This window comes from Pseudophryne corroboree, chromosome 4, assembly GCF_028390025.1.
Source record: "Pseudophryne corroboree isolate aPseCor3 chromosome 4, aPseCor3.hap2, whole genome shotgun sequence".
Taxonomy (NCBI): domain Eukaryota; kingdom Metazoa; phylum Chordata; class Amphibia; order Anura; family Myobatrachidae; genus Pseudophryne; species Pseudophryne corroboree.
In genome coordinates, this window is record NC_086447.1 from 527,798,555 (window position 1) to 527,823,441 (window position 24,887).

At 44.7% G+C, this 24,887-nt stretch overlaps 1 protein-coding gene across 1 annotated transcript in view; it reads left to right on the top strand.

The window, feature by feature from the left end:
* RNF217 (ring finger protein 217) overlaps positions 1–24,583 on the top strand; it is a 293,219-nt gene extending 268,636 nt beyond the window's left edge. The window contains exons 4-7 of the mRNA XM_063917265.1: positions 9,421–9,622; positions 15,702–15,773; positions 18,343–18,402; positions 22,424–24,583. Coding sequence (XP_063773335.1) covers positions 9,421–9,622; positions 15,702–15,773; positions 18,343–18,402; positions 22,424–22,443 — 354 coding nt within the window. The 3' untranslated portion in view covers positions 22,444–24,583. The remainder of the gene's footprint in view (positions 1–9,420; positions 9,623–15,701; positions 15,774–18,342; positions 18,403–22,423) is intronic.
* Positions 24,584–24,887: the final 304 nt, after the last annotated feature.

Consider the following 24,887-nt stretch of genomic DNA (forward strand, 5'->3'; position numbering starts at 1 on the left):
AAGATATGAACGGTATCTCATTCATTAATGAACGAGATCGTTCATATCTTTGAGTGATATTGCCCAGTGTGTAGGGCCTATTAGATTTGGGTTGGGTGTGTTCAAACTGAAATCTAAATTGCAGTGCAAAAATAAAGCAGCCAGTATTAACTGCACAGAAACAAAATAACTCGCCCAAATGTAACTCTCTCTGCACATGTTGTATCTGCCTCCCGGTATCCGTTTGGATGGTCAACCATGTTATGGTCGACATTCATTAGGTAGACCACTATTGGTTGACATTAACATGGTCAACATGGACACATGGTCGACACATGAAAAGGTCGACATAAGGTTTTTTTTGTGGAACTTTTCCATACTTTACGATCCACGTGGACTACGATTGGGAATGGTAACCTGTGCCGAGCACCTTGCCCGAAGCATGGCGAGCAAAGCGAGCCATGCGAGGGGACACGGTGCACTAATTGGGGTTCCCCGTCACTTTACGCAGAAAACGACACCAAAAAAGTGTAAAAACTCAGGGGGACCTTTTCATGTGTCGACCATTTGTCCATGCAATTGTCGACCAATAGTGGTCGACCTAATGACTGTTGACCATAACATGGTCGACTATTCATACCGGAACCCTGCCCCCCCACCCGCTGCAGTGCACATGGTTTTCCCATTAGAGATCAATTTTGCTGCTGTGATCAGGTCTGAATTAGGCCCGTAATCTAAAGCCCTGCTCTTGCCTTCAAGAAGCAGTGACAAATATTCTTTTAAAACTGCTTGTACAAGATTATTGTATCAAATTTTGGAACTTATGTATTGAGATCAGTAGTACAACATTATACTGCTTTTTTTTTTCAGTTACTATTTCACTATGATCTCATTGTACTGTATAATCGCTTTATAATTTCTATGCAACATCCCTCTGCGTTCAAACATTAATACTTTCTCGAGTCGCAGCAGTTTCTCATGGCATCCCTAGCCCAAAGTTTAAATAATAAGAAAATTGTGCTAACCTGCCATACTTAGGTTTATTTCTCTGACGTCCTAGTGGATGCTGGGAACTCCGTAAGGACCATGGGGAATAGCGGCTCTGCAGGAGACTGGGCACAAAAGTAAAAGCTTTAGGACTACCTGGTGTGCACTGGCTCCTCCCCCTATGACCCTCCTCCAAGCCTCAGTTAGATTTTTGTGCCCGGCCGAGAAGGGTGCACACTAGGGGCTCTCCTGAGCTTCTTAGTGAAAAGTTTAGTTTTAGGTTTTTTATTTTCAGTGAGACCTGCTGGCAACAGGCTCACTGCATCGAGGGACTAAGGGGAGAAGAAGCGAACTCACCTGCGTGCAGAGTGGATTGGGCTTCTTAGGCTACTGGACACCATTAGCTCCAGAGGGACCGAACACCGGCCCAGCCTCGGAGCTCAGTCCCGGAGCCGCGCCGCCGGCCCTCTTACAGAGCCAGAAGCAAGAAAAGGTCCGGAAAAATCGACGGCAGAAGACATCAGTCTTCAACAAGGTAGCGCACAGCACTGCAGCTGTGCGCCATTGTTACTCAGGCACACTTCACACTCCGGTCACTGAGGGTGCAGGGCGCTAGGGGGGGGCGCCCTGAGCAGCAATGTAAAACACCTTGGCTGGCATAAATACACCACATATAACCCCCAGGGCTATATGGGTGTATTTTAACCCCTGCCAGATTCCACAGAAAAACGGGAGAAAAGGCCGCCGAGAAGGGGGCGGAGCCTATCTCCTCGGCACACTGGCGCCATTTTCTCTCACAGCTCCGTTGGAGGGAAGCTCCCTGGCTCTCCCCTGCAGTTACTACACTACAGAAAGGGGTTAAAAAAGAGAGGGGGGCACTACTTAGGCGCAGTATAACAATACAGCAGCTATAAGGGGAAAAACACTTATATAAGGTTATCCCTGTATATATATAGCGCTCTGGTGTGTGCTGGCATACTCTCCCTCTGTCTCCCCAAAGGGCTAGTGGGGTCCTGTCCTCTATCAGAGCATTCCCTGTGTGTGTGCTGTGTCGGTACGTTGTGTCGACATGTATGAGGAGGAAAATGAGGTGGAGGCGGAGCAATTGCCTGTAACAGAGATGTCACCCCCTAGGGAGTCGACACCTGAGTGGATGAGCTTATGGAAGGAATTATGTGACAGTGTCAGCTCTTTACAAAAGATTGATGACATGAGACGGCCGGCGACTCAGTCTGTGCCTGTCCAGGTGTCTCAAAAGCCACCTGGGGCTCTAAAACGCCCGTTACCGCAGATGGCAGATACAGACGCCGACACGGATACTGACTCCAGTGTCGACGATTAAGAGACGAATGTGACTTCCAGTAGGGCCACACGTTACATGATTGAGGCTATGGAAAATGTTTTTACACATTTCTGATAATACCAGTACCACTAAAAAGGGTATTATGTTGGGTGAGGAAAAAACTGCCTGTAGTTTTTCCTGCATCTGAGGAATTAAATGAAGTGTGTGATGATTCGTGGGTTTCCCCCGATAAAAAAGTTATTGGCATCATACCCCTTCCCGCCAGAGGATAGGGCACGTTAGGAAACACCCTTTAGGGTGAATAAAGCGCTCACACGCTTGTCTAAACAGGTGGCACTACCGTCCCCGGATACGGCCGCCCTTAAGGAACCTACTGACAGAAAGCAGTAAAATATCCTAAAATGTATATACACTCACACGGGTGTGATACTACGACCAGCAATCGCCTCAGCCTGGATGTGCAGTGCTGGGGTGGCTTGGTCGGATTCCCTGACTGACAATATTGATACCCTAGATAGGGACAGTATATTACTAACTATAGAGCATTTAAAAGATGCATTTCTATATAGGCGTGATGCACAGAGGGATAATTGCCGACTGGCATCAAGAGTAAGTGCGCTGTCCATTTCTGCCAGAAGAAGGTTATGGACAAGACAGTGGTCAGGTGATGCTGATCCCAAAAGGCATATGGAAGTATCGCCTTATAAAAGGGAAGAGTTATTTGGGGTAGGTCTAACAGACCTGGTGGCCACGGCAACGGTTGGAAAATCCACATTTTTACCCCAGGTAGCTTCTCAACCTAAGAAGACGCCGTATTATCAGGCGCAGTCCTTTCGGCCCCATAAAGCGGGCAAAAGGCGCCTCATTTCTGCCCCGTGGCAGAGGGAGAGGAAAAAGGCTGCAGCAAACAGCCAATTCCCACAAAAGCCCTCTCCCGCCTCCGCAAAGTCCTCAGCATGACGCTGGGGCTTTACAAGCGGTCTCAGGCACGGTGGGGGCCCGTCTCAAGAAATTCGAGACGTCTTCCCCTCGCCGTTTCATAAAGTCTGCTTTACCGACGTCTCCCTCAGACAGGGAGACAGTATTGCAAGCCATTCACAGGCTGTATTCCCAGCAGGTGATAATCAAGGTACCCCTCCTGCAACAGGGAAAGGGGTACTATTCCACACTATTGGTGGTACCGAAGCCGAACGGCTCGGTGAGACCAATTTTAAATCTAAAATCCTTGAACACTTACATACAAAGGTTCAAATTCAAGATGGAGTCACTCAAAGCAGTGATTGCAAACCTGGAAGAAGGGGACTATATGGTCTCTCTGGACATCAAAGATGCTTACCTACATGTCCCAATTTACCCTTCTCCAAGGGTACCTCAGGTTTGTGGTACAGAACTGTCACTATCAGTTTCAGACGCTGCCGTTTGGATTGTCCACGGCACCACGGGTCTTTACCAAGGTAATGGCCGAAATGATGATACTCCTTCGAAAGAAGGGAGTTTTAGTTATCCCTTACTTGGACGATCTCCTGATAAGGGCAAGATCCAGGGAACAGTTGGAAGTCGGGGTAGCACTATCTCAGATAGTGCTGCGGTAGCACGGTTGGATTCTCAATATTCCAAAATCGCAGCTGATCCTGACGACACGCCTTCTATTCCTGGGGATGATCCTGGACACAGTCCAGAAAAAGGTGTTTTCTCCCGGAGGAGAAAGCCAGGGAGTTATCCGAACTAGTCAGAAACCTCCTAAAACCAGGCCAAGTGTCAGTGCATCAGTGCACAAGGGTCCTGGGAAAAATGGTGGCTTCCTACGAAGCAATTCCATTCGGCAGATTCCATGCAAGAACTTTCCAGTGGGACCTGCTGGACAAATGGTCCGGATCGCATCTTCAGATGCATCAGCGGATAACCCTGTCACCAAAGACAAGGGTGTCTCTCCTGTGGTGGTTGCAGAGTGCTCATCTTCTAGAGGGCCGCAGATTCGGCATTCAGGACTGTGTCCTGGTGACCACGGATGCCAGCCTGCGAGGCTGGAGAGCAGTCACACAGGGAAGAAATTTCCAGGGCTTGTGGTCAAGCCTGGAGACATCACTTCACATAAATATTTTGGAGCTAAGGGCCATTTACAATGCCCTAAGCCAAGCAAGACCTCTGCTTCAAGGTCAGCCGGTGCTGATCCAGTCGGACAACATCACGGCAGTCGCCCACGTAAACAGACAGGGCGGCACAAGAAGCAGGAGGGCAATGGCAGAAGCTGCAAGGATTTTTCGCTGGGCGGAAAATCATGTGATAGCACTGTCAGCAGTGTTCATTCCGGGAGTGGACAACTGGGAAGCAGACTTCCTCAGCAGGCACGACCTCCACCCGGGAGAGTGGGGACTTCACCCAGAAGTCTTCCACATGATTGTAAACCATTGGGAAAAACCAAAGGTGGACATGATGGCGTCCCGCCTAAACAAAAAAAAAAAAATTGGACAGGTATTGCGCCAGGTCAAGGGACCCTCAGGCAATAGCTGTGGACGCTCTGGTAACACCGTGGGTGTACCAGTCAGTGTATGTGTTCCCTCCTCTTCCTCTCATACCAAAAGTACTGAGAATTATAAGACGGAGGGGAGTAAGAACTATACTCGTGGCTCCGGATTGGCCAAGAAGGACTTGGTACCCGGAACTTCAAGAGATGCTCACGGAGGACCCGTGGCCTCTACCTCTAAGAAGGGACCTGCTCCAGCAAGGACCCTGTCTGTTCCAAGACTTACCGCGGCTGCGTTTGACGGCATGGCGGTTGAACGCCGGATCCTGAAGGAAAAAGGCATTCCGGAAGAAGTCATTCCTACCCTGATCAAAGCCAGGATGGATGTGACCGCAATCCTTCCTGGCTTGCGGTCACAGGAAGCGTGGTGCGAGGCCAGGAAGGCCCCAACGGAGGAAAAAGGCATTCCGGATGAAGTCATCCCTATCCTGATCAAGCCAGGAAGGATGTAACCGCAAAGCATTATCACCGCATTTGGCGAAAATATGTTGCGGGGTGCGAGGCCAGTAAGGCCCCGATGGAGGAATTTTCAACTAGGTCGATTCCTGCATTTCCTGTAAACAGGAGTGTCTATGGGCCTAAAATTGGGGTCCATTAAGGTTCAAATTTCGGCCCTGTCAATTTTCTTCCAGAAAGAACTAGCTTCAGTTCCTGAAGTTCAGACGTTTGTAAAAGGGGTACTGCATATACAGCCTCCTTTTGTGCCTCCAGTGGCACCTTGGGATCTCAATGTAGTTTTGGGGTTCCTAAAGTCACATTGGTTTGAACCACTTGAATCTGTGGAGTTAAAATATCTCACATGGAAAGTGGTCATGTTGTTGGCCATGGCCTCGGCCAGGCGCGTGTCAGAATTGGCGGGCTTTATCCGGTAAAAGCCCTTATCTGATCTTCCATTCAGACAGGGCGGAATTGAGGACTCGTCCTCAATTTCTCCCTAAGGTGGTTTCAGCGTTTCACTTGAACCAGCCTATTGTGGTACCTGCGGCTACTAGGGACTTGGAGGACTCCAAGTTGCTGGACGTAGTCAGGGCCCTGAAAATATATGTTTCCAGGACGGCTGGAGTCAGAAAATCTGACTCGCTGTTTATCCTGTATGCACCCAACAAGCTGGGTGCTCCTGCTTCTAAGCAGACTATTGCTCGTTGGATTTGTAGTACAATTCAGCTTGCACATTCTGTGGCAGGCCTGCCACAGCCAAAATCTGTAAAAGCCCATTCCACAAGGAAGGTGGGCTCATCTTGGGCGGCTGCCCGAGGGGTCTCGGCTTTACAACTTTGCCGAGCAGCTACTTGGTCAGGGGCAAACATGTTTGCTAAATTCTACAAAATTGGATACCCTGGCTGAGGAGGACCTGGAGTTCTCTCATTCGGTGCTGCAGAGTCATCCGCACTCTCCCGCCCGTTTGGGAGCTTTGGTATAATCCCCATGGTCCTTACGGAGTTCCTAGCATCCACTAGGACGTCAGAGAAAATAAGAATTTACTTACCGATAATTCTATTTCTCGTAGTCCGTAGTGGATGCTGGGCGCCCATCCCAAGTGCGGATTGTCTGCAATAATTGTACATAGTTATTGTTACAAAAAATCGGGTTATTATTGTTGTGAGCCATCTTTTCAGAGGCTCCTCTGTTATCATGCTGTTAACTGGGTTCAGATCACAGGTTGTACGTTGTGATTGGTGTGGCTGGTATGAGTCTTACCCGGGATTCAAAATCCTTCCTTATTGTGTACTCTCGTCCGGGCACAGTATCCTAACTGAGGCTTGGAGGAGGGTCATAGGGGGAGGAGCCAGTGCACACCAGGTAGTCCTAAAGCTTTTACTTCTGTGCCCAGTCTCCTGCGGAGCCGCTATTCCCCATGGTCCTTACGGAGTTCCCAGCATCCACTACGGACTACGAGAAATAGAATTATCGGTAAGTAAATTCTTATTTTATGTAGTGGTGGACACATTGTGTCTAATAGACAGTTGTTAGTTCTAGATTTGACTATCATATCTAGCAGAAGAGGAGGATTGAAAGGTGTGAAGAGGGGGAAAATACATGCCATTTATATGCCCATTAGACACTCATCACGTGCATTTCATAGTCCTCAAACCCCTCCCCCCACATGCCAATTTTATGCTCAACAGTCCCCACACATGCTTAGATCTCCTTACATGTTTCTTAGAATGCCCTTAACCACCCCACAAGCATTCAGGCCTCCCACATGTCCTTTATATGCCGAACTGTCACCCCCACATGTCTTAGACCTCCTTACATTCCCTATCAATCACTTACAGTTCTTGTAGAACTAATGGGGGTTACTGCAGGAGAGGAGCCCACTTTGTATCATGAGGGGGGCTGCAGGAGAGCATAGCATTTCTTCATCTGCCTGCATGTGATTGCCACCTCTGCTCAGGGGCTTTTCTAGAGAGGAGGAGGTCCGAATGCAGACTCCGTCTGGGCTCTATCCTCTCTAGTGAGCAGCGCTGTAGACTCTGGGTCACTAGGGTACCCTAGCGCTGTCCCAGAATCTAATGCGCATGGGCAGATCTCGGGGAAAATGTTGCGGTGGCCATTTTCCCAGAGATTTCCTTACTGTTTATGCGCAAATCTCTGGAAAAATGGCCGCCGCACCATTTACCGGATATTTTCTTATAGATGCTGCCACCGGCGGGTGCCCCCGGAGAGGTGAGTATTTAAAAAATGGGTGTGCGGTGGGGGCCCATGAACACACTACACCCATTGTAAATATGCTAGTGCCTCTGTTGCTTGGCTGATGCAAGCATAAGCTGCGCCTACAGGACCTATGAGCTGCAAGCGATCACTGCTACAATTGCAGTTACTAAGTAGTGCAACTGTGTAAATGGCGATATCAATTTGGACTAGACCACCTGCACAGAAACATCCCTGTGAGTGTGTTGTGGCACCCAGTTGGGAACTACTGCATTGATGAATTTCACTCGTTTTTTTTCATCTGCTTGTGCTCTTCTGGATCACCAGGCTAGCATAGACTCTTATACCCCTTTCATACCTAAAACTGCGGGTCTTACCCGGGAATACGGTCCTGGGATCATACAGGGACAATCCCGGGTAAGACCCCTTGCATACTGCAGTCAGCAGCCCGGCATATTGCCGGGTTGCTGACGTCAGCGGTGACGCGGCGGGGGCGGCGCAAGAGGTCACATGATCTCTAAGCGCCGACTGCTACATAGAGAGTGAACGGGAGCCGGGGCACATTGACCTGGCTCCCGTTCACACTGACTAGGTTCCCAGGAAGATTTTTACCCTGTACCCTTTCACACTGAGAAATTTCCCGGGTTGATGCGCGTTCATGTGCATTAACCCGGGAAATTTTGGCTGGTGTGAAAGGGGTATTAGGGGCAGAATCAAAACCCCGTGGCCAGTTGTCAGCCCTGAGCGATTCAGTTAAGGGTCGCTACCCAATGCATTATGCTCCTGAGGCTGCGTTGCCAAAACTGTAAAGTGCACTCTTTGGAACTTAACGCATGGGGTAGCCCATAGGTTTCTTCACTTAACACTGATTCTATGGGTGATATTCAATTGATTATCATGCTCGATCTCCCATCTAAAGAGAGGGGATGTCATGGTGGTGATATTCAATTGTATCTCTTACACACTGATTGCAAAAAGTGCTGTTTAGGTGCCCAAATGGGTCACTTTCCGCATTTCAGCTCGCTTCCTCTGGGAGTGCGAGCTGAAATGCAGACACCGATAGCCATCGCGTCCGAAAGGCACAAAGGGGTCTCAGCTATTACCACCTTAACGTTTCAGTTAATGTTCACTCTCCGGCAGGTCTATTTTTAGCAACCTTTACGGTCGCAGACTCCTGCTTTACAGCGGTAGCAGGTGAAGCAGAAGCAGCTCTATTTGCATGAAAAGTGGAGGCTTAGTAAATAGAACCCAAAACGCATTATCCGCGAGTTTACCACATGGGGCAATTAACTACAAATTGAATGGCATCTGGCATTTAAACCCAGAACTTTACCCACGCTGTAAACACCATGGGTAATTGAATCTGCTCCTTAAATACATACTTAAAATTTGTAATAATTTTTTCAGGCAAAAAAGTCAGTGTTCCCGCCACGTTTTTATCTTGTATGCATGCAGTTTTCTTCCATATTCATTTTATGATGCCTATAACTCTCCATTGGCTTGATGGCCAACAGTTTACATTTGGATACATTGCATGCTTGCCAAATTTTCTAAAGTCCAAGTAGGAGTTTTAAGGGGGCATGGCCAGGAGAATTGCATTCTTTCCCCCACCCCATCTCCACTGTGCAATGCTGCAATTTGTGCTGTTGGACCACAGTAACGCAAGTCATCACAATTTGTATGATCAAGCTCCCTTACCATTCACTTCATTGGAGATCTGGGAGGCTGGTCTGCTCACTCAGGAGTACTCTACAAAATTTGGTGGTGTCTCCGATGTTTGTAAGTAAGAAGCTATTGTTTGTTTCATCAATACATAATGAGGTAAGTAACAGAAGTAGAAAACTACTTAGTATGCTGCCCTCTTACTCTATATTAGGTTATGACTGTATACCCACCCAGATAGATAGATAGATTTTCTGATGTAATAAACTTGTTTAGGTGGCGTAGTACTTTCTAATATTGTAATCTTTTACAGGTTCACATTCAAAGAACAGAAGGTTGTGATCATATGACCTGTTCTCAGTGTAACACTAATTTCTGCTACCGCTGTGGGGAGAGATATCGTCAGCTGCGCTTCTTTGGTGATCACACATCAAACCTCAGTATATTTGGATGCAAATACCGCTACCTCCCCGAGAGACCGCATGTAAGGAGATTAGTGCGAGGCTCTGTTTGTGGTGAGTGCATGAATAGCTGGGCATTTTATTTGCATGGCAACTCAATGCTTAAGTTGGAAAATGTATACAGTCTTCTACATTTAAAAAAAAAAATAATATCAAGTCTTTCTCTTACGTCCTAGAGGATGCTGGGGTCCATATTAGTACCATGGGGTATAGACAGGTCCACCAGGAGCCATTGGCACTTTAAGAGTTTAATAGTGTGGGCTGGCTCCTCCCTCTATGCCCCTCCTACCAGACTCAGTTTAGAAAATGTGCCCGGAGGAACCAGTCACAGCTAGGGGAGCTCTACAGAGCTTTCCTGGTAAAAGTTTTTCTTAGAGTTTTTTTTTTTTTTTTTTTTACAGGTGACTGCTGGCAACAGCCTGCCTGCAATGAGGGACTAAGGTGGGGGGGGGGGGGGGGAAGCAGTGTCCGCCCTGTGGGGTCTTGAGCCACTGACTCCGCTGACAGCACATTGAGCTCCAGAGGGGCAGATCACGCCCCGCCACAGGGGATCGCTCACCCCGGCAGCCAGCCGCCACCCCCTTACAGAGCTGAAAGTGGTGAGTGAGTCACTGTCCCCCTTTACAAGCGGGGGGTCAGTGTGAAGAGGGTGGCTTTAAGGGTAGGAGCGCGGTATTAACCGCGCTCCCGGACAGCTCAGCGGTACTGCGGTGCGGCGCTGTGAGGGGCGCCCTGAGACAGCACATAACTCTACACTGACCATTTCCAGCCTGTTGTGGGCCGCGGATCTCAGCCAGCAAACAAATCCTCGGGCCAGTATAATCTTACAAGAGCGGGAAGACAGCGCCATTGAAGGGGCGGAGCTTCTCAGAGCGGACCCAGCAGCGTTCAGCGCCATTTTCCTGCCTGCAGCTCACTGCCATTTTCCTGCCTGCAGCTCACTGCCAGTGGATGAACAGGTCCCTCCAGAGCACCTCCAGGTATCTGTACGGTACCAGGGGGTTGTAGAAGGGAGGGGAGGCTGTGTAAAGGCTGTGTCGCCTATTAAGGGACAAAGTCAGCGCTGGTTAGGGTCTCCCTATACCTATAATACCGCTGTGTGTGGGTTGGCTCCAATCTCTGTGTCTCTCTGCCATTCTTGGAGGGGAAACTGTCTACCCAGTACCCTGTGTGTTTGTGGGGTGTTTGGTGTGTATGTGACAACATGTTTAGGGACACTGTTTCATATGCCGCAGAGGATTTATCTTCCCAGGAAGACTCCATACCATGTAATCAGGATTGCACTGTTGTAGCGCAGATCCCAGCTAGAATGGTTAGTCTGTCTGAGGGGGACTATTTCTCAGATTTCTGATAGGGTTGCTAGGACTGAGCATGCCACTCAAGTTCTGCAATCCTCTATGGTTGTATGGTCTGATACTGCTTCCTCTGGGTCCCCTGCGGTACATTCTCACAAACGTGCACTTGCCAAACTTATGCAGGATGACACGGACACCGATTCTGACACTGCAGACGATGACAGGGATGTATCAAGGGGGACTGCATCACTTGCTAAGGGGGTGCAGTTGATGATTGAAGCTGTAAGGGATGTGTTACACATTGCTGACACAGCTCCTGAGCAGGTGGAGAAGGCCTTTTTCACAGACAGTAAAAAGCTCCCCCTCAACTTCCCGGCATTTAAAGAATTGAATGCTATCTTTGAAAAAGCCTGGGAAAATCTGGAAAAGAAATTACAGATCCCTAAGAGGGTCTTGGTTGCTTTTCCCTTCCCAGAAGATAGAAAAAAGTGAGAGTCTCCTTCGATAGTTGAGGCCTCTGTCTCTAGGCTGTCCAAACAGGTGGTATTACCAGTACCTGGATCTACCGCGTTGAAAGACCTGGCAGATCGCAAGGTGGATGCTATGCTAAAATCAATTTACACGGCTTCAGGGGCCATACTGCGGCCTACTATAGCCTGTGCTTGGATTGCAAAAGCTATTGCCAGGTGGTCAATCACTCTGCAGGAGGAATCGACTACGATGAATAAAGGTGACGTTGATTTATTTTTACGCCATATGCAGGATTCTTGGTAGATTCCATGAAGGACCTGGGTTCCATGGCTGCGGGGATCTCCTCCATGTCCGTCTCGGCTCGCAGAGGTCTCTGGCTGCGCCAATGGTCTGCGGACATGGAATCCAGGAAAAGTGTGGAGCGTCTACCTTATACTGGTCAGGTTCTCTTTGGGGAGGTGCTAGATGCGTGGATTGCCACGGCTTCAGCGGGTAAGTCTCAGCTGCACCGGCTACGAACAAAGTCCTCCGCATGACGGTGGACAGCTAGACCTGGAGGAAGGTCAGGTGGGGGCAAGACTCCGGCATTTCAGCCACGTCTGGGTGTCGTTGGGCCTGGACCCCTGAGTACTGGATATTGTGTCCAGAGGGTACAGGCTGGAGTTTCAGGATCTCCCGCCTCACGTTTCTTCAAGTCAGGCTTGCCAGCTCTGCTGGCAGACAAAACAATTCTTCTGGACGCTATTCAAAAATTGGTTGTGTCCAGGATCATTGTTCCAGTTCCACCTCATCAGTGGAACAAAGGTTACTATTCAAACCTTTTCGTGGTACCGAAGCCGGATGGTTCGGTACGGCCAATTCTGGACTTAAAATCTTTGAACCCCTACCTCAGGGAGTTCAAATTGAAAATGGAGTCTCTGAGAGCTGTCATCTCAGGTCTGACGGAGGTGGAGTTCCTAGTGTCCCTGGACATCAAGGATGCGTACCTCCATGTTCCCATCTGGTCTCCGCATCAGGCATATCTCCAGTTTGCACTGTTGGACGATCACTATCCGTTTCAGGTGCTGCCATTTGGCCTCTCCACAGCACCGAGGGTCTTCACCAAGGTGATGGCGGAGATGATGGTTCTCCTGCGCAAGCAAGCGGTGAACATAATTCCGTATCTGGACAATCTCCTGATCAAGGCGTCGTCCAGGGAGAAGTTGTTGCGATCCATTGCTCTCACGACACATCTGGAGCACGGTTGGATCCTGAACCTTCCGAAGTCTCATCTGGAGCCGACAAGGAGGCTGTCTTTCCTGGGAATGATCCTAGACACGGAAGTGCAGAGGGTGTTTTTGCCGGTGGAGAAAGCATTGGTGATTCAATCAATGGTCCGGGATGTCTAAAGCCTACCCGGGTCTCGGTTCATCAGTGCATCCACCTTCTGGGGAAGATGGTTGCCTCCTACGAGGCTCTACAATACGGAAGGTTTCATGCTCGATCCTTTCAGCTGGATCTCTTGGACCAGTGGTCGGGATCTCACCTACACATGCACCAGAGGATCAGTCTGTCTCCGAAAGCCAGGATTTCGCTCCTCTGGTGGATACAACTGCCTCACCTTCTGGAAGGCCAAAGGTTCGGAGTTCAGGACTGGATCCTTCTAACCACAGATGCAAGTCTAAGAGGTTGGGGAGCAGTCGCTCAGGGGGAAACCTTCCAAGGACGGTGGTTGGATCAAGAATCCCTTCTCCCGATAAACATTCTGGAGCTAAGAGCCATGTACAACAGCCTTCTGCAAGCAGCACACCTTCTACAGGATCGGGCTGTTAAGGTGCAGTCGGACAATGTGACCACAGTGGCCTACATAAACCGACAAGGCGGAACGAAGAGCAGGGCTGCCATGTCAGAGGTGTCAAAAATCCTCCTCTGGGCAGAAAGGCACGCAGTGGCGATGTCTGCAATCTTCATTCCGGGTGTAGACAAATCAGACTTCCTCAGCAGACACGATCTCCATCCAGGAGAGTGGGGCCTCCATCCGGAGGTGTTCGAGGAGGTAACCGGTTGGTGGTGGGTTCCTCACATAGACATGATGGCCTCCCGCCTCAACAAGAAGCTGCGGAGGTACTGTTCCATGTCGAGAGATCCACAGGCAGTGGCGGTGGACGCACTGGTAACACCGTGGGTGTTCACGCCAGTGTATTGTGTTACCTCCAATTCCTCTGATACCAAAGTTTCTTCAACTGGTAAGAAGAACAAAGGTTCTGGCAATCCTCATTGCTCCGGACTGGCCAAGGAGGGCTTGGTACGCGGATCTACAGGATCTTCTGCTGGAGGATCCAAGACCGTTATCACTTTGGGAGGATCTGCTACTGCAGGGGCCGTTCGCTTATCAAGACTTACGGCTACGTTTGATGGCATGGCGGTTGAACGCCAGATCTTAGCTCGGAAGGGTATCCCGAGTGAGGTCATTCCTACCCTGATACAGGCTAGGAAGGGGGGTAACGTCTAAACATTACCATAGCTTTTGGAAAAAAAAATTCTTGGTGCGAGTCCAAAAAGTTTCCTGCGGTGGAGTTTCAACCTGGACGTTTTCTCCTTTTTCCTGCAAGCAGGGGTGGATATGGGACTGAGATTGGGCTCCATCAAGGTCCAGATCTCTGCTTTGTCCATCTTCTTCCAAAAACAATTAGCTGTCCTCACTGAGGTTCAGACCTTTTTGAAAGGGGTTCTGCACATCCAGCCTCGCTTTGTGGTGCCAACGGCACCCTGGGATCTTGATGTGGTGTTGCAGTTCCTGCAATCTGCTTGGTTTGAGCCTCTGCAGGAGGCTGATCTCAAGTTTCTCACGTGGAAGGCGGTCACTTTGTTGGCCTTGGCTTCTGCACGACGTGTGTTGGAATTGGGGGCTTTATCTTGTAAAAGCCCCTATCTGATCTTCCATGAAGACAGGGCGGAACTTAGGACTTGTCCACAGTTCCTGCCTAAGGTTGTATCGGCTTTCCATATCAACCAACCTATTATGGTGCCAGTGGCTACTGACTCCTCAATTTCTTCAAAGGCCTTGGATGTAGTGAGGACATTGAAGATTTATGTGCAGAGGACGGCTCGTCATAGGAAAAGTGACTCTCTGTTTGTCCTCTATGATCCCAAGAAAATTGGGTTTCCTGCTTCTAAGCAGTCGATTTCATGCTGGATCAGGTTCACTATCCAGCATGCTTACTCCACGGCAGGATTGCGGTGTCCAAAATCTGTAAAGGCCCACTTTACTCGTAAAGTGGGCTTTTCATGGGCGGCTGCCCGGGGTTCTCGGCTGTACAACTTTGCCATGGTACTAATATGGACCCCAGCATCCTCTAGGTAGGACGTAAGAGAAAATAGGATTTTGATTACCTACTGGTAAATCCTTTTCTCGTAGTCCGCAGAGGATGCTTGGCGCCCGCCCAGTGCTGCGTTTTCCTGCATTGGTTTTATAGTTCAGTACTGCCTGGTTCCTAGGTAAGTTCTGCGTTATTTACTGTTTCAAGCTGTTGCTGAGTTGTTATGGCATGTTAGCCGGATTTGCCTGTTGTGTGAGCTGGTATGAATCTCGCCACTATCTGTGTAATTCCTTTTCTCGAAGTATGTTGTCTCCTCGGGCACAGTTTCTAGACGGAGTCTGGTAGGAGGGGCATAGAGGGAGGAGCTAGACCACACTATTAAACTCTTAAAGTGCCAATGGCTCCTGGTGGACCCGTCTATACCCCATGGTACTAATATGGACCCCAGCATCCTCTACGGGCTACGAGAAAAGGATTTACCGGTAGGTAACAAAAATCCTATTTTCTGGAACAGAAACTATTCTTTAAGTTTCAGCAGGGGACTATAACTACATGGAATCAATGCATCAGTTTTTTTTATATTGTAGTGTATTTCTTCCAAAACTTGCAAGTCCAGTTTTCAAAGTGTTCTGTAAACTTTGCTTAATATGAGTTACCCCGTGTTTGCTCTGATGTCAGTTGACTCTGGGTCACACTAAACAGTGCATTGCAACCCCCTTTCTGTATGTTTAATTCTACACACAAATTTAAGGTTTTCTAAATAGTTGCATGCATCCAGTCATGTGACTAAACGTTAAGCTGTTTCTGTGCCGCTCTAGGCTCATGTCTCAGGTTTATATAGTAAATATAGCTCTGTTTGAAACTTAATGTTTTAAAATCTTGGATGGCAGTGATATTATCCATGGTTGCTTATCCCTTGAATGAACTGGTTATTAAAAATTGGTAGTCTTTAGCAAAAGGAATTATTTTAAGATGCAACTTTTTAAACATTATTAAGGGTCGGGACTGCCATTTCTAAGCAGATCTGCTGGATGGGTTCAATATAATGATTTTGTTTCTGTTTTTCAGCTGGGAAGCTACTTATTACACCCTTGCTCCTAGTCATAGGTTTGGCATTGGGAGCCATTGCAGTTGTAGTAGGTAAGAATGAATTATGCTGTGTTTTCTCTGCATCATGTACATTTAATAACCATTAAAATTGTAAACCAGTTGGCGGGAATATAATTAGAGGCTTTCTGGTTGTAGTTAATTTATTTGATCAGCACTGCATTTAATTTGGATAGGTGATGCACATTTTTCTATCCAATCATTTCTCCCAAGTAGCAATGCAATGAGCAGTTATATTCCTGAACTTTACATCTATTGTGTAAATGGGTGACTTATTCATCAGCATGTTTCTAATGATTTATTTTCTGAATTGGCAGTCTGTTATCAGCTGTGCACACTGGCAGCGAAACACATGCAGCCGTCTGCTCTTCTCGGACATAATCTGGGATACAGCTGTGAATCCTTTTTAATGCACACTGTATACTATTAAATGCTCTGTAGCTTTTACAGATAGATTATGTACAATTATTTGTACACTTAATGTACAAATAATTTTCACTTTATGAAGAACTGCACTTTTAAATATCACTAGCTCTGATATGGCAGATGCAATCATGATATCAGGACATGCTATATGAAAAATATAAACATATGTATTTAATAATGTAAATTGAAAGTCAATATACAGATCATAACCAGACTGATCAATTGCACATGAGCATCATACCAGTACATGCCGAGGGCGGATAAAGAAGAACAAGGACAACTTGTTTATGTATACGGCCAGAGGCAGATGTTCTTCCCAAACTTTGCATTATTTGGAAATGTAGCAACAAAGTTATTGTCCCAATGACTGATTCATTCTTTCAGTCTGCCAAGTAGACCAGAGGGTCTCAAACATGGTCATCAAGGCAAACCCGACAGTCCAAGTTTTAAGTATAGCCATGGCTCAGCACAGATAGTTAAATCAAATTGACTGAGGTTCCAATTAAGTCACCTGTGGCCAACCATGGATAAACCTAAAACTGGAACCATTGGGGTGCCTTGAGGACCGCGTTTGAGAATCTCTGCATTAGATACTGGGTGGTATGCAGTGTACAGACATGAATTAATGCCTGGCATTTGACAGACAGATTTCTAAAATTATGCAATGAATTGGGTTCCTCTGTCAGAAACAATATCCAGAGGCAGGCCGTGCAGTCTGAAAACATGTAAAATGAACAGATAGGACATTAACCTGGCACTGGGTAGCTAAGTGAGTGAAATGAAATGGTCTAACATACTGAATCGGTCACACACAACCCAAATGGTATTCTAACACACAGCCACAGGTTGGCTGACAATAAAATCCATGGACATTTGAGTACAAGGTCTTCTAGGAATGGACAGATGTAACAGTTGACCGGTAGGAGTGCCCTTGAGAGACACTTTTTCGTGCACAGAATTCTCAGGCAAGAACAAATTCTTTGACATACTGGACAATGGTTAGCCACCACACCGAGCTAGAGAGAAGTTCCTGGGTCTTAGAAATTCTGGGATGTCCAGACACCTTACTTGAATAGAATTCTGACAGAATAGACCCCGTAAATCATTCAGGAATAAACACTCCAGAGGTGGTTTTAGGAGGACCTGAATGGATAGATCAATTGCTGAATGGATAGATCAATTGCTACTTCATCATGAACTGAGGTGGCATGAATGATGGGGAAGTCCTTTGTGGTGTAGGCATGATTGGGAAGAAAGCCTCAGGACAAAGCATTGGCTTTGAGTTAATTGAACCGGATCTGTAAGTGATAACGAAATTGTACAACAAGTTCTTGTGAACTTTAATAACTGATGACACGTCTGGTACTCTCTAACCAGTGCCTCCAATCCTCGAAGGCCCATTTTATTGCAAGGAGCTCCCGATTCCCCGCGTCATAATTGGTCTCGGCTGAAGAAACTTCATGGAAAAGAAGGCACAAGGATGCAACTTGTTGTCAGTTGCATTTCTCTAGAATTAACCAGAAGTATCCATCTCCACAACGAAAAAAGTAACTATGAGTTGGAATGACAAAGTAACAAAACCTTGCTTCACAAGGTCAAAAGCTTTGAAGATGCCGTGTGGTCAGCGGGACTCCCGGTTGCCTAGCATTCATCAGGACCATCAGGAATTACGGCCAGCATGACGCAGCGACCCTATCGCTTACCAGTGGCCGTGAGCCGCAGCGACGGCTCATAACATAAGCTGCACCAAAACACTAGTCCCAAGTACATAGTACACTTATAAGCACCCTAAGATGCTAAATTCACCAAACAGTACACAATGTAGAGTAAAAAGGAAAAAGACGTGACCCTGCAATGTATTGTTATGTTATGTTTTATCTGGCTAAAATACTAATCCTAAATACCTGGCACACGATTTAAAAATTGAGGAAAAAATGCACAGCAATCATGCTAGGGGCCTCGCACCATGTGGCACAAAAAGGATAGTTGAACAAGGACATTACTATACACAAATAAATTTTAATTAACATATAGAGAAATAATCTCTATACTTGTTTTGTTTAGCAATTAAATTGTTTTGTTTTGTTTTTTTGCAACACGGACCAAATACATACAATTTTATAATGTGGATTTATTGGATTAATTTGCTTTCTAATGTCAAACTAATTTCTTTTAGGGTTGTTTGGACTGCCTGTCTACTGCCTTTGCAAAAAGCAACGGAAAAGGACACGGACAGGTATGCCATGGTAAAAATGGGGGACCCTCCTGATGCTTGAAAAAGTCCTGCGGGGGCAGTACGACGTGTACCAGAGAGCAATTATCATCTTTAATTCACATGACTTTGGAACAAGGACAGTAGAATACACTATTTTCAATGCTCCGCTTTTCGAACAGCCCCCAAAGGCAGATCACAATGCCACCTGTTTGCGGTGCACTCCCAGCTGGATATGCCCAGAATTGCTGCTTATTTTTTATTTGTGATATTTGTATTTTTTATTTTTGAACATTATTTGAATTGCCATTTCCTGTAGGCTTAAGACTAGATTCCCATTTGTTAGACAATCAAAATTACTCAGCTTGGAGCTTGAAGGCTTGACTAATCTGTCTCTCCTTTTAAAGCCTTTGTCACAGAACTGGCCTATTTAAGGAAAACTCTAATGCTAGTTATTGAAAATATGTTGTGGGTTTTTTTTTTTGTTTTAAATGAGTCAATAACAATACAGAACAAACTTGGTGAACGGACTCAGCAATGAAGTTCACATTGATAGCTCTCATTTTATACAGTGTATGTATACAGTAACATAGGTAACAGTAATTTCAGAACTTCTGGCACTGTAAACTGGTAATGGATTGTGTAGCAGCTTGACTTTGTATCACATGACTGCATTTGAGAGCCACTCAAGCAAGGTATTTTACTGTTACGTGATGAAACCCACTTTTTTTTTTTTTTTCTATCAATCTGGCTGCTAACTGTACATTGAAAAATCATCCTGCTCATGTTAGGGCACCAATACTTTTTTCCTGTTACATATCCAAATGGGGACTACAGAACCGACGTTTGCAGACAGTGCTGTGCAGTATTTTTACTGCTATCACTGGCAAATGCTATCTTGTTTTGTTTTGTCACAACCCAAAAATGTTCTCGTATAACACTAATATAAATTATTGTCCTGGAGCAAAAAAGCATGCACTCTGACTTGTGTGCAGGTGTTAATTCTATATGTAATTATAGAAATATGGTGGAGATGTATTCATATATGTTCCGTCCATTATCTGTACAGACCCGATTCGCCTCGGATGGCAGTGAAACGGGTTCAGATAACGATGGCATGTATGAAGCTCTGTACTGCCGAAGAGGGAGCTTTTTAACTCCCCTTCCCGGCTAACTCCACTCTCGCTCTATCGGCTTGCGCCGGTCATCTTTACCCACTGGCCCTGGCAGCTTTTGAATTAGAAAATAAAAAAACGTTATTGTTCTTTTCTATGCACAGTCCCCAGCTGTTTGAGCAGACAGCCAGGGACAATACTGTGGTGTATGGCCAACATGTCGAAATCGATAGCTGCAGATGTCAGAACGGTTAGTGCAACTGACCGTACATACATTGCTCTGCACATCGGCGTGCTATCTTTTAGATAGCGTCAATGTCATTCAGCACACTTCTTCATACATGGGGGAGAAGCAGTATCGGCGCATAATCTGCGCTGAAACCACTTCTCCCCCATACTGACTGTTCTTCCATTTTCCCCTCAGTCCAATACTAAATCAATGTTAAGCTAAGACCCTCGTCAGCAACAAATAGGTCTTTATATAGAGCACCATGCACGTGTGTTTCATAGTAAATTATCAGAAGTCATGATTAGTGGCTGTGCATATCGCCAATATTTCATGTATCTTGACATGGCTCATTTTGCTGCGCACCCCTATGGCGGTGGGAGTGAAAATAAGCGATGCTGCAGTTGCAATGTACTACCGCCCCTAGCTTTCCTGCTCTTCCAAAGGCACGTTGCCAGTATCGCTCAAAGTTGCATTGCCCCCATAAAATCTTTTTTACCTCCTTCACAGTGGAGTGAACCATTTTGTGGTCAAAACGGATATTAAGCCTAGAAAGCCATTAGGAACCAGTGAACTTGTTGGGGCATGGTGTATATGAATTGATATACTACAATCTCAATATAAGTTTAGCCTACATTATGGCTTTGAACTTGGAACGGACATACTAAATTACTATTAAAACTGCCAGAACCCATTCTTCAGAAAACAGGGTTATGTTTAGCAGTCATTGCTAACACTTGTTTTGTGCCATAACCTTGTTGAATAGTTTAGAGCAAAGCCATATAGGTTGCCAATAATAGTAATGCCAAAATGAGCTAGTTGTAGCTGTAGATGTTCTTTGCCAATTCCACTAAATAACTGGTTAACAACACCTATTTGTTATGCACATATCTTGAATACCCTTAAAAGGAAGCTCCATGCAAAATCAAATTGTTAACCATGAATACCACTTCCCCAAATTATGAAGCTGCACCCTGGCCGCTCTGCACTGATTACAGGAATTGCTCTATGAGGTTGAGAACCTCACAGAACCTGAGTAGCCCAAACCATGGCCCTTCTGACAGACTCACATTGTCGTCTATGTATTCTCAGTATGCAATAGATTTTATATATATATATATATTTATATAGCAAAAGAGGGATATATAGCGACCATACCAAATTGATAAATCTAAAATAAACACAATTTATTAACAAGGATATCACATTACTGCACAATTTGGAAAAGTGGGACAAAACATACATACACAAATAAATGCTTTTTAAAAAGGATAAAATTCAATGTATATACTAAAAGAGGTTAAATCTTATCTGAATATGAGGTCAGTACAAGTCTCCCAATGCGTTTCGTCATATAGGGTTAAGGTGGAATGGGTCTGAATGACAATTTATAGCAGTACTAATCAGGACTCAGTTGTGACATCACATCCTGTCTAGGAAGGGAGTAATTATGAAAAAATTCATAATAGTATGGGTATAGTCCATAAACATGCTAAAAGGGATTCAGAATAAAGATTTTTTTAAAAACAAGCATATTTTACACTTTTTGGCTTTGTAAAATATGTTCTTTTAGTATATACATTGAATTTTATCCTTTTTAAAAAAACATTTATTTGTGTATGTTTGTTTTGTCCCACTTTTCCAAACTGTGCAGTAATGTGATATCCTTGTTAATAAATTGTGTTTATTTTATATTTATCAATTTGGTATCTTGCCTTTATTGTATACAGTAGTGTTCAAAAAAACAAGTCTGTTACATTTAGAGCAATGCATACTGTCCAGAGAAACTCCTAGGTTTCATGTAATACCCCTTTCACACTGAAGCCCCGATTCCAACCAGTGTCTGACCTGGGATCCTGAACATGGGTTGGAGCCGTGGCTTCAGACATACCCGTTTCACGCCGCTACCGGGACCCAGGTCATTGCCATTCATACAGGACACTTGGAGATAACGTCATCTCCAATCGCTTCTGAGACAGCCAATTGGCAACCTTTTAGGCATGACCCAGGTCATCAATAACCTGTGTTTGCTTTTCATACTTCAGCCGGACCCAGTAATAACTCTGGTCTTGGTCACGGGATAGAAGAACCATATTGACCCTTTCACACAGATAAAGGACCCCAATCATATACCTGGGTTCCCGGCTCTGTATGAATGGGGTATAAGAGTGTATACTTTGGCAGAAGTATTTCGCATATGTTCTGGATTTGTAAAAATATGATCTCTACTTTGTAATAAATCAAGTGATACATAAAATTAGTCAGAGTTAAGATTATCAGAAAGTTTACAGCAGCGATAGATGGTTGTGCTAATCTTGAGGCTATGCCGTGTCTATGCATAAGTAATAAGGACAGTGGTATGTGGGACAACAGCAGTGCCATTGTGTGAAAAGGGGCAAGGAGGTAAGCCGGAAGCCACAAACTGCATTATGCAGTCTATGAGCTGGGTTGCCATTAGAACAGAGTAGTGGCGTGAGGCTCATGTCACACTTCTACATATGGAAAAGTACACAAATCTAAAACGCAAGCTGACCATGTCATTTGGCTCCTACTAACTTTGTTGCCGTACGAGGTGCACAATTTTTTCATGTGTCTTAACATTTACTAGCCAGGTATGACCAATCTTGCGTTTCCAAATTAACAGAGCTAAAATGCCATCATCTTTTTCCCTTTTTTTCTAATTATTTGTTTTTATTTCCATCAGTGCAAAACCAAGCTATTTAGGAAAAGGAAAAGAACACATGCAATAAAACGTACAATGAAAATATGGTAGTCTTAAAGAATTTCTTGTGTTGTAGATGCCATTTCAATGTTATTTTGCCAAAAATACGTGGTCAATGTATTCTTGTTTTACTAACGTTTGCCTTTAAGGAAGTTCAGGTTGGCTTAGTGCCCTATTTGTTGTCTCAGAGTTGGAAGCCATAAACACTGAGTAATAATGAAGTGATAGTGTTGTGCTGAAATAAAATGTTTGGTTAGTAATTTTAAAAAGTTTATTAAATATTCATGCAATTTGGGGGCAGAATGTATATAACAGTCTTAGAGCAGTTTATCATTGCCTTATTGCTTTTCTACAGTTTTGTGAAATTGTTAGTGTACATGTCTAGATGAACATTTGTTGTATGTATTAGGAGGTAATACTTTCAGTACATTATATTACAATGCACTGCACTGATCCAGTAACTCTGATGGTGATTTTAATTTCTGTGTCCCGCCCCCTATTTTTTTTTTATGAAGAAGGAAAAAGTAATTATTTTTAATTTATTTCCAGAGTTAATGGATTTGACATAGAGCCAAATAATTAACATTGCGTTATCACATAAACACATTTTACATATTTCATTACATTTCTATTTTAATACAGCTTGATGATAATCCCTTGCACACAGCAGTAACACGCTGCAATTTTAGTGTGGTACCACACCAAAATCTAGTGAAAAGAATAGGTAGCAGCAAGGAAAGAGTATTCAATACAGGATGCAGTTACGTAGCTGGCGCACGGGATCCTGGCGGTCAGCATACCGATGCTGGGATCCCGAAGACTGACAATGCCGCCAGCCACAATACCGGCTAACGGGATCTATTCCCAATAGAGTGGGAATAGAACCTGTCGCAAGCACTGCAAACCACCGTGACCGCTGCGTGGCGAGCGCAGTGATCCCACAAGGGGCTTTGTTGTACTCATCCCCGCCACATAACCTCAACCCTTCTATACATGTTATAAGACAGGCAGAAACTCCCATGTTGAGGAAATGATCCCTATAGAGCACATTTGGAAGTTCGCTACAAACTCACTACTACTGTATATTACAATCACATATTCTTTAAGTGCGTGTGAAAACAACATATCAAAACCATATGTTTTTAAACACATTGATGTAAACAAGCCTTTTCAGTTTATCATTTAAAATATGTTGTTCCCAACATAAATAAAACAGAAAAACAATAGTTGACTATACTGTAGGTATAGATATAATTTTGTTATTTTTTTTGTCACATGAACTGTTTTGATGTGTGTTTCCTTTGATTTCCTTATTAGGTGAAAATGTCTTATTTCTTCATTTTAAGCTGTAAACTCTGGAAATGTGATTTTCGTTCCCATAAACACAATGATAGTTTTCTGTTTTGTAAGATCTAAATGTGTAGCGCTACTGTTGTTTTAGCCCATTTCTGTGGATCCTTCTGTTATATAGAACTTTGCAGACGTGTTTGGTTTCAATACTTTAGCTCTGGTACCAACAAATACATTGTGATTAATTTGGTTACATTCGAGTTTCTGTCTAACCTAAACTGTAATAGCCATTTCTATATTTCAGCGTTCTGTGGGGAATGGGTGACTATGTCTCTTGTACTGTAATTTTATTCTATTTATGTTTGGCATTACACATACCATCATTTTAATGTAACTTATTTAATGATGATGTACAAGCTGCACTTTAAAAAATAATTTTTAATTGCACATAACTTAAACATGGCTTCTAGATGAAGATAAACATTGGTTCCATAGGCTTCCATTTGGTGCTTTATCAGCGTATGTTTATGGGTGTGTGTGTATATGTTAATATATATGCATATACACAATTATTGCATACTTGTTTAAATATACTTTAGTGCCTTATTTCCTGAATCACTTGTTTTCCTGTTAGTTATGTATGGCAGTGCCCGGAAGGTTCCAGATTCTCTGTTTGATATAGAAGTTTGAATAGGCATGATACAAGTTTGCAGTAGGTGAAGATTAACATGCCTCCTTGTCACAAGATTAATGTAACATTTTAGTAAATGCTAAACATACAAATTAAGTGACTTGTAATTTGAATAAACAGATGGGCAGGGTAACCATTAAGAAATAAAGATTTTTATATTATACTGTGTGTCATTATTTTGCATTTAAATACTTTATAGCTCATACTATGTCAGTCAAGTAAAAAACCTAACAGTAATCCAGAAAAAATCTAGTTTAGTATTATTTTCAGGCAATTAATTTTCAGTGTCCATTTTTTAACCACTTAACATTAAATATATGGGTATACTTTTTTGAATGAAAAAAAGTTTAAAACTGATTTAGCGGAAGGGTATAAAGTGTATGGCATGGGAAATAAACTAAAAACCGTAAGTATGAGACAATATGAAATACATGGTTTACATGGTTTTTAAAGGCTTTCCTCCAG